The following is a 12,981-nucleotide window of genomic DNA, read 5'->3' on the forward strand; positions in this document are numbered from 1 at the left end:
CTCAATTTTCTTGACAGGAAACAATATTAGGCTTTCCAATTAAATTAATTTCTTATTATCCAAGGGCGTATCGTTCAAATGACATTTCGAAAACGTATTTCTTAGTGCCCCTTAGGCTTGAATCTTTTCTTTGAGAAGGTGGGGAAGTTTGATCATAATATTCTCTGAAGGAAGATCAACAATTTCCGATTGCTCATCATGTAAATCAAAATAAATTGTCATATTTAGTAAACTTCTTTAGATACTGAAATTCAAATTCTGTTTCACAAATGAGAACAATATTTTCTTCTCTTATTTCTTCTAAATTCGCTCGAGCAGTTAATTTACAGTTTAAATGGCATCTTCATCATCATTATCATTAGAACTAATACATTCCTCTGCTCATCTGCAGTCTCTTCTGAATTATCTTCTGAAAACAGACTTTATGGCTTCAACTTCTTCCGTTTCTGAACTTTATTCATCATATTTCTCTTGTCACTCAACTTTCTTTTCCTTTGTTCTATTTCGGTTTTCTCTGGCATATCTGTTAAAGCGTTTGTCTTTCCTTTTTTTTTTTTTTTTTAGGATTATGAGTTATTCTTTTCCTGGGAGGAGAATAATTTAGCTTTGTCGGGGTTTGTCTCTTGATTTTTAATTTGCTACATGGCATTTCCACTAAAGCTGAAATCCCATAGAAGTCAGTAAAGTAAATACAGTTTTTGATTACTCATCATAAAAGAGTAACTTATTTACAAAACTATTTAAAATCTAATGAGGTCCACCTGAAGACAGTTGTTTCTAGGTACACCATCCCTAGGTATCAGTACATCAGGAATCAGTAAAATATATCTCAGCACGTTTTCAAGACTGAGGTACCGAAAACAAGCCAATAACCATGTGGATTCGTAGCTAGAATAACAGGGTTTAAAACTATAGATTTAACGATGAAAGAGTAATGGAACGGAGAAAAATTCTCTCCGGCGCCGGGATTTGAACCCGGGTTTTCAGCTCTACGTGCTGATGCTTTATCCAATAAGCCACACCGGATACAACCCCAACGCCGGTTAGAATCGTCTCAGATTAAGCTCCAACTCTTGGATTTCCTCTAGTGGCCGCCCTCTGCACTACGTCATAGATGTCTATGAACGCAGGACCGAAGTCCACACATGTGCTGAGGTGCACTCGATATGAGTGACAGTTGGCCGGGATCCGACGGAATAGGCGCCGTCTTAAATCACGAAGTGATTTACGCATATCATATATATTATTTTAATGTACCGAAGTACATATGATATTTCCATGCAGATATTCTGCGTCATCATACGATGAAAGAGTAATGGAACGGAGAAAAATTCTCTCCGGCGCCGGGATTTGAACCCGGGTTTTTAGCTCTACGTGCTGATGCTTTATCCACTAAGCCACACCGGATACAACCCCGACGCCGGTTAGAATCGTCTCAGATTAAGCTCCAACTCTTGGATTCCCTCTAGCGGCCGCCCTCTGCACTACGTCATAGATGTCTATGAACGCAGGACCGAAGTCCACACATGTGCTGAGGTGCACTCGATATGAGTGACAGTTGGCCGGGATCCGACGGAATAAGCGCCGTCTTAAATCACGAAGTGATTTACGCATATCATATATATTATTTTAATGTACCGAAGTACATATGATATTTCCATGCAGATATTCTGCGTCATCATAAGATGAAAGAGTAAGATGAAGATTACATTTGTAAAGTTTCTTTCAAACCCATAAGCACTGCTGACTACATCAGACGCTATGGACAGTACTCTATAACAGAGTCGCCAGTATGAAAGGATAATTTCAAGCCTTTGGCATGAGACGAACTCGATAGCTCAGTGGTAGAGCACCTGACCGGAGAACAGGAAGTCGCAGGTTCGATTCCCGCTCGAGGTTGTGAAATTTTTCTTTCATACCATGGCATGATTGTGACTATAATAGTATTTAAATTCACTAAAGAATCAATTAAAAATAATTCATTAATTTGAACATTACTTATTTTTTAGGTTCAAAAACAGATTGCTTTAAAATAAAATCTCTCCAGATTGCTTCAACATAAAGTAAATCATTCACAGAACAGCTGAATGATGAAATTAAAGTGGTCAACTGCGAAAAAAAAAAAAAAAAATTCCACCACATAACCTTGAAAATAAACAAAGTGTCCCCAAGTACAACAGCTTCTCCTACATCATTGATAAAATTGTGATTGTGTTGTGAGTTGTGTTTATAGACTAATTTTATTGTTTACACTTTTATAACACCATAACACAGACGGTAAGTATTTGAAAACAACATATAGGCATTTATTTCACTTAGGACAGAGTTGGCTTATGAAAATTAAAGGAAATAGTACGTATAGCAAACCACGAACTCCGAAACAAAACGTCTGAAATTCGGAAGTGATTAAAAACTTTTATTTTTTGGTCTTTTCTATTTACCAGCATCAGAGGTATCAGATGCTTTTGCAGAACTAATAACAGAGACACCTGTTTTAGAGAATGTTCTGAATTTTCTCATAGAAGTAGTTGGGCTAATGGTTGGCGCTAGGGTCACAATACCTAGTCTCTTTGTCAGTTTCTGCAAGAAGTTCCAGCTGAACAACGACTTCATTCGTGATGTTTCCCTTGCTGCTATCAGAGGACCACTTGCCATTTTAAAATACTGGTACCACCTGTACATTGTTTCCTAAAAAGGAAGGAAGAACTTTTGTTTGAATGTCTAATCTGTTTGTTTACTATGTTTAGGCCTATTATATGTATGCTATTATCTTTTCTGTTCTTAATTTCCCTTTTTTTGTTCGTTTCCTACGTTTCTCTTTTGAGATCTTTCCTGCCTAATTTCAATTTTGCTTTCACTCTGTGTGTTACTTATGCTTTGTCCCATGAGGCTGTCACATTATTGGGAAAATTGAAAGAGTGTCCTTTCTAAATAATGATAGAATTCGCGATTTTTTTATGGGCTATATTTAATGGCAAAGAAATATTGTTCTTTCCTGTTAAGTTAACCATCATAAAATAGTTACAGAAAGTTTCTATACAACTTGATTACACAACTTTCAATACTGTATCACTTCGGAATATGTATGATAAGAACTTTCTTGTGTTAAATTTTAACGTACCTAGTTAACATGTTTCCACCTATTTTCGGTCATCTTCAGAACTGGTCGTTGTTGGTCTTGGCGCCTCTTGTTTCCTGTGTGGGTGCGTTCGTAGTGTAGACACCCCAACGATATTCTCAACACACAATTCAATTTCAAAACACATACACTCTTTGACTCTACACTACGAACGACCCACACAGGAAACAAGAGGCGCCAAGACCAACAACAACCAGTTCTGAAGATGACCGAAAATAGGTCGAAACATGTTAACAAGGTACTTTAAAATTTAACACAAGAAAGTTCTTATCATACATATTCCGAAAGTTTCTGTTAAATTTCTATATTTTCAATAAATCACTTTAGCAGAATGTAGGACAGGAGATGGTTAAATTAGAAAAATGTGTTAATTTTATTGATTTTTCTTCGCGAGCTATTTTAAGAAATATTGTTCTTTCCTGTTAAGTTAACCATCATGAAATAGTTATAGAAAGTTTCTATACATCTTGATTACACAACTTTCAATACTGTATCACTTCGGAATATGTATGATAAGAACTTTCTTGTGTTAAATTTTAACGTACCTAGTTAACATGTTTCCACCTATTTTCGGTCATCTTCAGAACTGGTCGTTGTTGGTCTTGGCGCCTCTTGTTTCCTGTGTGGGTGCGTTCGTAGTGTAGACACCCCAACAATATTCTCAACACACAATTCAATTTCAAAACACATACACTCTTTGACTCTACACTACGAACGACCCACACAGGAAACAAGAGGCGCCAAGACCAACAACAACCAGTTCTGAAGATGACCGAAAATAGGTCGAAACATGTTAACAAGGTACGTTAAAATTTAACACAAGAAAGTTCTTATCATACATATTCCGAAAGTTTCTGTTAAATTTCTATATTTTCAATAAATCACTTTAGCAGAATGTAGGACAGGAGATGGTTAAATTAGAAAAATGTGTTAATTTTATTGATTTTTCTTCGCGAGCTATTTTAAGAAATATTGTTCTTTCCTGTTAAGTTAACCATCATGAAATAGTTATAGAAAGTTTCTATACATCTTGATTACACAACTTTCAATACTGTATCACTTCGGAATATGTATGATAAGAACTTTCTTGTGTTAAATTTTAACGTACCTAGTTAACATGTTTCCACCTATTTTCGGTCATCTTCAGAACTGGTCGTTGTTGGTCTTGGCGCCTCTTGTTTCCTGTGTGGGTGCGTTCGTAGTGTAGACACCCCAACAATATTCTCAACACACAATTCAATTTCAAAACACATACACTCTTTGACTCTACACTACGAACGACCCACACAGGAAACAAGAGGCGCCAAGACCAACAACAACCAGTTCTGAAGATGACCGAAAATAGGTCGAAACATGTTAACAAGGTACGTTAAAATTTAACACAAGAAAGTTCTTATCATACATATTCCGAAAGTTTCTGTTAAATTTCTATATTTTCAATAAATCACTTTAACAGAATGTAGGACAGGAGATGGTTAAATTAGAAAAATGTGTTAATTTTATTGATTTTTCTTCGCGAGCTATTTTAAGAAATATTGTTCTTTCCTGTTAAGTTAACCATCATGAAATAGTTATAGAAAGTTTCTATACATCTTGATTACACAACTTTCAATACTGTATCACTTCGGAATATGTATGATAAGAACTTTCTTGTGTTAAATTTTAACGTACCTAGTTAACATGTTTCCACCTATTTTCGGTCATCTTCAGAACTGGTCGTTGTTGGTCTTGGCGCCTCTTGTTTCCTGTGTGGGTGCGTTCGTAGTGTAGACACCCCAACAATATTCTCAACACACAATTCAATTTCAAAACACATACACTCTTTGACTCTACACTACGAACGACCCACACAGGAAACAAGAGGCGCCAAGACCAACAACAACCAGTTCTGAAGATGACCGAAAATAGGTCGAAACATGTTAACAAGGTACGTTAAAATTTAACACAAGAAAGTTCTTATCATACATATTCCGAAAGTTTCTGTTAAATTTCTATATTTTCAATAAATCACTTTAACAGAATGTAGGACAGGAGATGGTTAAATTAGAAAAATGTGTTAATTTTATTGATTTTTCTTCGCGAGCTATTTTAAGAAATATTGTTCTTTCCTGTTAAGTTAACCATCATGAAATAGTTATAGAAAGTTTCTATACATCTTGATTACACAACTTTCAATACTGTATCACTTCGGAATATGTATGATAAGAACTTTCTTGTGTTAAATTTTAACGTACCTAGTTAACATGTTTCCACCTATTTTCGGTCATCTTCAGAACTGGTCGTTGTTGGTCTTGGCGCCTCTTGTTTCCTGTGTGGGTGCGTTCGTAGTGTAGACACCCCAACAATATTCTCAACACACAATTCAATTTCAAAACACATACACTCTTTGACTCTACACTACGAACGACCCACACAGGAAACAAGAGGCGCCAAGACCAACAACAACCAGTTCTGAAGATGACCGAAAATAGGTCGAAACATGTTAACAAGGTACGTTAAAATTTAACACAAGAAAGTTCTTATCATACATATTCCGAAAGTTTCTGTTAAATTTCTATATTTTCAATAAATCACTTTAGCAGAATGTAGGACAGGAGATGGTTAAATTAGAAAAATGTGTTAATTTTATTGATTTTTCTTCGCGAGCTATTTTAAGAAATATTGTTCTTTCCTGTTAAGTTAACCATCATGAAATAGTTATAGAAAGTTTCTATACATCTTGATTACACAACTTTCAATACTGTATCACTTCGGAATATGTATGATAAGAACTTTCTTGTGTTAAATTTTAACGTACCTAGTTAACATGTTTCCACCTATTTTCGGTCATCTTCAGAACTGGTCGTTGTTGGTCTTGGCGCCTCTTGTTTCCTGTGTGGGTGCGTTCGTAGTGTAGACACCCCAACAATATTCTCAACACACAATTCAATTTCAAAACACATACACTCTTTGACTCTACACTACGAACGACCCACACAGGAAACAAGAGGCGCCAAGACCAACAACAACCAGTTCTGAAGATGACCGAAAATAGGTCGAAACATGTTAACAAGTACGTTAAAATTTAACACAAGAAAGTTCTTATCATACATATTCCGTTAAATTTCTATATTTTCAATAAATCACTTTAGCAGAATGTAGGACAGGAGATGGTTAAATTAGAAAAATGTGTTAATTTTATTGATTTTTCTTCGCGAGCTATTTTAAGAAAGGGGTCGAAACAACTATAAATATTTAAAAAAAGAGCTCGCGCGAGCCCTTATGAGCTCCCTCCAGTCAGTAGCGGTTCGTCGTAAAAAAAATAGGTGAAGTGCTGTTCACATAAACAAATGCATGAACAGTTTTACCAATATAATGAGTAGGCCTACTATTCGTAAACTACGTACAATTTTAATAGTTCTAGAACACATTGAAACAGGAAAACTAATTTATTTCCGGACTCACTCACTTTCTTGCATAAAAAGTCAATCCTCCTATCTTTTAAAGCAGCAAACCTGTCGATGATGTCTTCATAAAATGTCTGAGTTTAACTGAGGGTAGACAATATATTCTATGCAAAGCTATGGGGCTAATGATAAAAGTCTCCTTCCTGTGATGTAGCATTCCGAGTGAAATTTATCTTTTCAAACAGAAAAGCTTCTTTCATTGGAATAATTTTTAAAGTTACTTCATGCAACTTCTCTATTTTCTTGGCACTTTTTAAAACAAAGAACGAATGGAACTGTAGATCGTCAAGAATTTAAAACATATTTTTTTTATCCTCTACAAAACGACATTTCTAATAAATCACAAACCCTTGTCATTTTCGGGATACATATTTGGCATTTATCAACATTTTCTATGTACTGGTACCTAAGAACTCGTATTTATATAATAGCACTGTAGTGATTAAACATACAATATACACTTAGATGTAGGATTAATACACTTTATACACTTATCACTAGTACACTCTAAATACATTAAATAATAAGTTAATATATACGTACACAGTATTAAACTACATGTCTACATTTACGCGCGCGTTAAACTTTCAAATACAAGACCTGGAACAAAACTGGCGCGCTCATGAGAAGAAATATTACACGCCGCGGAAAATAACTTTTAAACTTTGCTAATGTATGTGGGGTGTATTCCTGATAAAATAACATAGAGCCAGCTAATTTACCACTGCAGGGTTAGCTGCTAAGACACAGGGAATGAGAATAATATTCTCCAGTCAGGTAGTACATACTGTAAAATTTCACGGCCCTTAAACAATAGCCCCCGGCCTTGGAGACCAGCTTCAACCCTTTTCTATTATTAGTACCGTTAGATCTGCAAACTGGTTACTCCACCTACAACAAGTCTGACAGTTCTCCGTAACTGAAAGACTCAGAAACGCACTTCACTCATACAATCTTTCTTTAGTGCGTGACGTCATGTTACCATGGAAACCAAGTGCTGTATGAGAATGGGAACCCAAATAATTTCACCTCTACAGTATTGTAAGTTCTAATAGACACCGCTCGGCGCTCGTAACAGTTGACATTATTCTATTCAGCGGACGGTTACAGGCACTATTTATACAACTAAACACTGTTCATAACGACTGAAAAGAAAACTTTTTATTATTCTAGAAATAAGGTACCGGTAATAACTGGAATTAATTATTAAAACGAGATAAAATTGTTTTTTACACATAAATAGGTGAAGTAGCACTTCACTTACTTCACCTGAATAACCGCCCCTGCCTCCAGTACACCCCTGAATAGTGTTTTCAGTTCCTTTCCACATAATATCAAATGGTGGTAAGCAATCATACGCCATGTGTTGCAGACAGCAGCAGTAAACACCACGAGACAGATGTGCAGTTCAAGGGAGGCAGTGACATCACTAAAGGAGGTGACATCAGTGTGATTGATTTCCCCGCAGGCTTCAGGCGAGCTTGCGGTCCTCCAGCTAGGGTTCAAGGCTCACTGGTGTACAGAGATGGAGAACCTATCGGAGAGTCTGATCGAAGGTTAGTGTTGTTGTTGTTTCTAGGCGCAGGGCCTGATTTAGGCAGGAACCTATGGTGCTTCTGCTCAGGGCCTCAGGATTCTGGGGGCGTCAAAATCCAGGAACAAATCTTTTTTAAATGAATTATGCAAAATGAAATAGACAACAACTCTGCCAACTGAAAATCAGAATAATAGAAAATGTTGTTGTTGTTGTTTTCTAATGCCAGGTGTTTGACAATAAAGTCATTTGACCTCTTGCACTCCAATACTTTTCAAAGATATTATCACGACCAGCCACTGAAGCACAGATTAAATGGCAAGTTGTAGTCGATTTAAGTGAACACCATATTTTAACGTTTTGGTGGCTACTTCATTCACACACAACCCCCAGAATGTCTGGAGGACCACACCTGCTGTTGGTCGACGGGTCCTTTGGACCTAGCTGGGAGATCTTGTTGATCACCAGCTTTCCCTCCTTAAGCCACTGGAGGACGATTTTAGTGCCATAGCAGGTCAGCACTAGGAACAGAAAAGTAGAAAGAGGAGGAAGGAAAGGGAAATGAACCCCTGGGCCTCGAATGCTCTAATGCCGTCGGGGTCGAAGAAAGTTAGAGTTCAGTCAGAGGACTGGATAGGAAAGGGTAAAGAGAGAATTAGGTATTGGATAGAGGAAAATTATACCAAATTCGGTCAATAACTCATCAAGCTGACCAGTGCTGATGGATGAGTAGCCCCTCCCTTTAGTTCAGCTTGTAAAATAATGCTTACTAACAGCTGCACCACGGGAAGGTAGGGATGGGACATTGGGTATTTGTCCAGGTTGGTTCCTTAAAGCCTTCAATGGGAAGGATTAATGGCTCTCCCCCCTGTATCCGACAGATACCCTTTTGCAGCCGAATAATAGAAGATAAGTAATTACGTAGGCCTACCTAATGAATTATATGTTAGAAAATGCATAAAAATCACTTTATTGTTTTTAAGTTTAGAGTCATAAGTTGATTGCAGAGTTTAATGTGTTCAACTTGTAAAAGTTGGCTATCATGTAAGTTACAGTTTATTCAAATTGTAACAATAGGCCTATTTAAATAATTAATAATAAATTCAACAGCCAAAGTGCACAACATTGTCAGTTTTCATTTGATTGAGTGTTAAATCAAGTGTCTAGCTTGTGTTCTTGCAGCTTATTTAATTTCTGTTGGTATAGAACATTATCGGTGTCTAGTGGTAAGTAGTGTTAAAGTATTTTTGTAGGAATGTACATAGGCCCTAATTAAAAATGGAATTTTCAAGCAAATTTAAGTTAGGAGCCATTAAAAGAAAATAGAAAGCTGCTACTGAAATTCAACAAGGAAAACAATGCTGAGTACTGAGCAAATATATTCGTTCATATGTGACTAGCAGTAACTCCTTTACCCATAGAAACCTCCAGTTTTAAAAAGTTAAGACTGTTTTAACACAGACTAATGAAGATTTTAGCATACAGAGACAACAATTCGCCACAGCTACTAAATTATGGAGGGCCAAGGTATTTTTTTTTAAGTCTAAGTCATAATTTAGGAAAAATGAACATTCTTTTCACACTCCTGAATTACTGCACTAGAGGAAACAAGGGATAGTATCGGTACTACAGCCAATCCAATCACCTCTGACCTGTCTTGTGGCCATACATAATCACTGATACCTTATGAGATCACTTTATTTTTAATCCTTCTCCTCAAAATAGAGAATTAATAAAAACCTCTGTGAAATATATAAGTCTACAAGATGAAAGGAGATAGATGACAGAATTTAAATAAAATAATATAGGCCTATAATAATAATAATAATAATAATAATAATAATAATAATAATAATAATAATAATAATAATAATAATAATAATAATAATTCTTTTTATACTGGCAGAGTTAAGGCCATAGGGCCTTCTCTTACACTTTACCAGGTCATAAAGTATACAAGCAGTTAAAATTTAACAAAAAGTTAAAGACAAGAATACTAACATATTAAAAAAAAATAATAATAGCATAATAAAATCGACACTAAACAACATGAATATAATACCATAATAGAAAAAAAAACGTAAAATACATTGGAATATAATGATTTTTTTTTATTTTTTTTTTAAATTTTATTGGGTTATTTTACGATGCTGTATCAACATCTAGGTTATTTAGCGTCTGAATGAAATGAAAGTGATAATGTTGGTGAAATGAGTCCGGGGTCCAGCATCGAAAGTTACCCAGCATTTGCTCGTATTGGGTTGAGGGAAAACCCCGGAAAAAACCTCAACCAGGTAACTTTCCCCGACCGGGATTCGAACCCAGGCCACCTGGTTTCGCGGCCAGACGCGCTGACCGTTACTCCACAGGTGTGGACGAATATAATGAAAGCAACTCATTTAGTACAAATGTTTAATATGGAAAAACGTAAGGAAGAATATATCAAAATGGAATGTAATAAAATAATAATAAAAAAGAAAAGAAATACGAAAATTAAATAAAATTCATGATAAAAAGGCTATGATAATAAATTCATCGGCTGATAAAGAGAACAAAAAGGGGAAAGGAAGGAAAAAGAAATATATAGCCTATATAGTTTTACAAAACTATGGCAGAGAAAAGAGCTTATAACTGAAAGGAATCTAATTCAAAAAGTGCAATTTTAATTTATTTTTGAAACTAGACAATGTCCGACAGTCTCTGACATGTGCCTATTTATCATATATGAAAAGAAGGTGCCTCATAAAGAAAATTGATACGGTCAAAATGAAAACTGACCAAGTGCAAAAAGTAAAGTTTTGAGAAAACAAAAAAAAAAAACCTGTATATTATTCAGTTTTATGTGAATAATGACCTGAAAATGTTACAAGTACAACTTATTGGCATACAGTTTACTATAATAATGTTGAATTAATTCTTACTTTCTCACATTTAGATATATGGGTCAGTTTGTTAGCTTCCTCAGAACTTTGTTTTTTTGCACTTGGTCAGTTTTCATTTTGACTGTATCAATTAAGCTCTGGGCCTCTGAAATTGTAAATCAGGCCCTGTCTAGGGAATGAAGCATGCACCATAGACTGAATATAGTTAAAGTGTCTTTATTAGTGGTGGATGCTGAAAGAAGGGTTCTGAGGCAACACTCTCCCTGTGCAAATAATGTAACCACTTCTTTAGCTTTCATTGCCTGAAGAGCCTCATTTCATGAGTTCCAAATACATATTCTTCGAGCAAGAATTAGGCCTTATGACCTGTTCCATTCTCAAAGAGATTGGAAGGTATAAAGTGAAGTGTTACTTTTATGTCTTCCAACATCACTGGGTTATTGAGGTTGATAATTCAGGAAGTATTTCAGAAATCTTGTTTCTGCCATTGTATTGTATTGTATGTTATTGTATCATATTGTATTTATTAACATTCCATGGTATTCATACATTGCTTCACAGTTAGAATATGGAACAGGTCAAAAAACTTAATACTACTATAAAGTCTTAATTTATAGTCGGAGTCTAGTTGAGATATATATAGAAGAGGTTTACAATATAATCTATTAGTACAAACAAAGTTTAAACCGGTATCAATTTCATGAAGCGTTGTTGAACATCATGAATTCACATACAGAATAGAAGACGTGAAAAATTAGGTACCGGTACTGGTACAGTACTTCTTTAATTTGGCCCTAAATAATCTTATGTTTTGAGTTTCATTTTTTATATCAATAGGGAGGATATTAAAAATTTTTACTGCCATATAACGCACTCCTTTTTGATAGCACGACAGACTTTCCGATGGACTATGAAAGTAATTTTTTGACTCATATTAATGCTATGAACTGTTGAATTAGTTACAAAGTTTTCACGATTACATATGAAGAAGATTATTAATGAAAAAATATACTGACAAGCCATGGGCATTATTTGTAGTTTTTTTTTTAAATAGTCCTACACGATTCCCTAGATTTGGCACCTACTATTATTCTAATTACTGTTTTTTGTAGTAAGAATATACTGTTACTATCTGTGGAATTTCCCCAGAATATTATTCCAAAACTCATTACCGAGTGGAAGTATGCAAAGTATATTGTTTTTATCTTTTGCATAGATCTAATAGCAAAACATACTGAATTTAGTCTGGGGGTAATTACTTTAATATTATTTTTTCCGATTTAACACATTATCTATTTTTAAGCCAAGAAATTTGGTTTGTTTAATGTGTTCCTGTCAGTCTCTCTTTTGGTTTTCAATCGTTTCACTTAGGCCTTATCGTATGTTATTTACTTGCTTCCTTATATCGACACTTCTCTGGTGATGGAGAAAAGTAAAATTAGGCACTTGCCTGAGGAACCCCATCCTTGCCGGTTCTGTTTTCTTCAGTTGGATGCTAAGTTCGTGGATTCAAACCCAGCCGAGGATGATGGATTTTAAAGAACAATAAAACCCCTAGCATGGCTTCTCGCAAAAGGGAAGTGAAGCTATATGTCCCATATCATAGATTTACGGCATATAAGAGAACACTGTTCCTGAAAAAGAGCTCCAGATAAAATCTGTGAGAAATTTCTTGCCCACGTTGAATTTCGACAATGATAACCACTGAAGTTGAAAGCTTCTTTAAAATTGAAACACACTTTACAATCTTTATGAGATCAACAAATAAAATATTTAAAACACATTTGTTCTGAGCCCTCTGGATGAAACACTCTACTACAGTTTAATGGCTTCATCGATATATTATATGCAAAAGAGATTAGGAGCTAAAGGCAATCTCTGTTTAACTTCTTGCTTTACCCTTCCTGCCCAGGTATATACTTTCTCCATTGTCAATTTCAATTTTTATTTTGTTACACAAAGTTTTCAATATCGAGTACC

The 12,981-nt window shown here is 35.3% G+C and overlaps 1 protein-coding gene across 13 annotated transcripts in view; it reads left to right on the forward strand.

The window, feature by feature from the left end:
* The window catches only part of Hasp (Hig-anchoring scaffold protein), a 797,842-nt gene that overhangs the window by 730,386 nt on the left and 54,475 nt on the right, over positions 1–12,981 (forward strand). For 12 of the 13 annotated variants that reach the window (XM_069820307.1, XM_069820300.1, XM_069820301.1 and 9 more), the window contains one exon: positions 7,958–8,141. In XM_069820307.1, coding sequence (XP_069676408.1) covers positions 7,958–8,141 — 184 coding nt within the window. The remainder of the gene's footprint in view (positions 1–7,957; positions 8,142–12,981) is intronic. The other variant, XM_069820306.1, reaches the window with a different exon arrangement.

The sequence above is a fragment of the Periplaneta americana genome, chromosome 3, assembly GCF_040183065.1.
Source record: "Periplaneta americana isolate PAMFEO1 chromosome 3, P.americana_PAMFEO1_priV1, whole genome shotgun sequence".
Lineage (NCBI taxonomy): Eukaryota > Metazoa > Arthropoda > Insecta > Blattodea > Blattidae > Periplaneta > Periplaneta americana.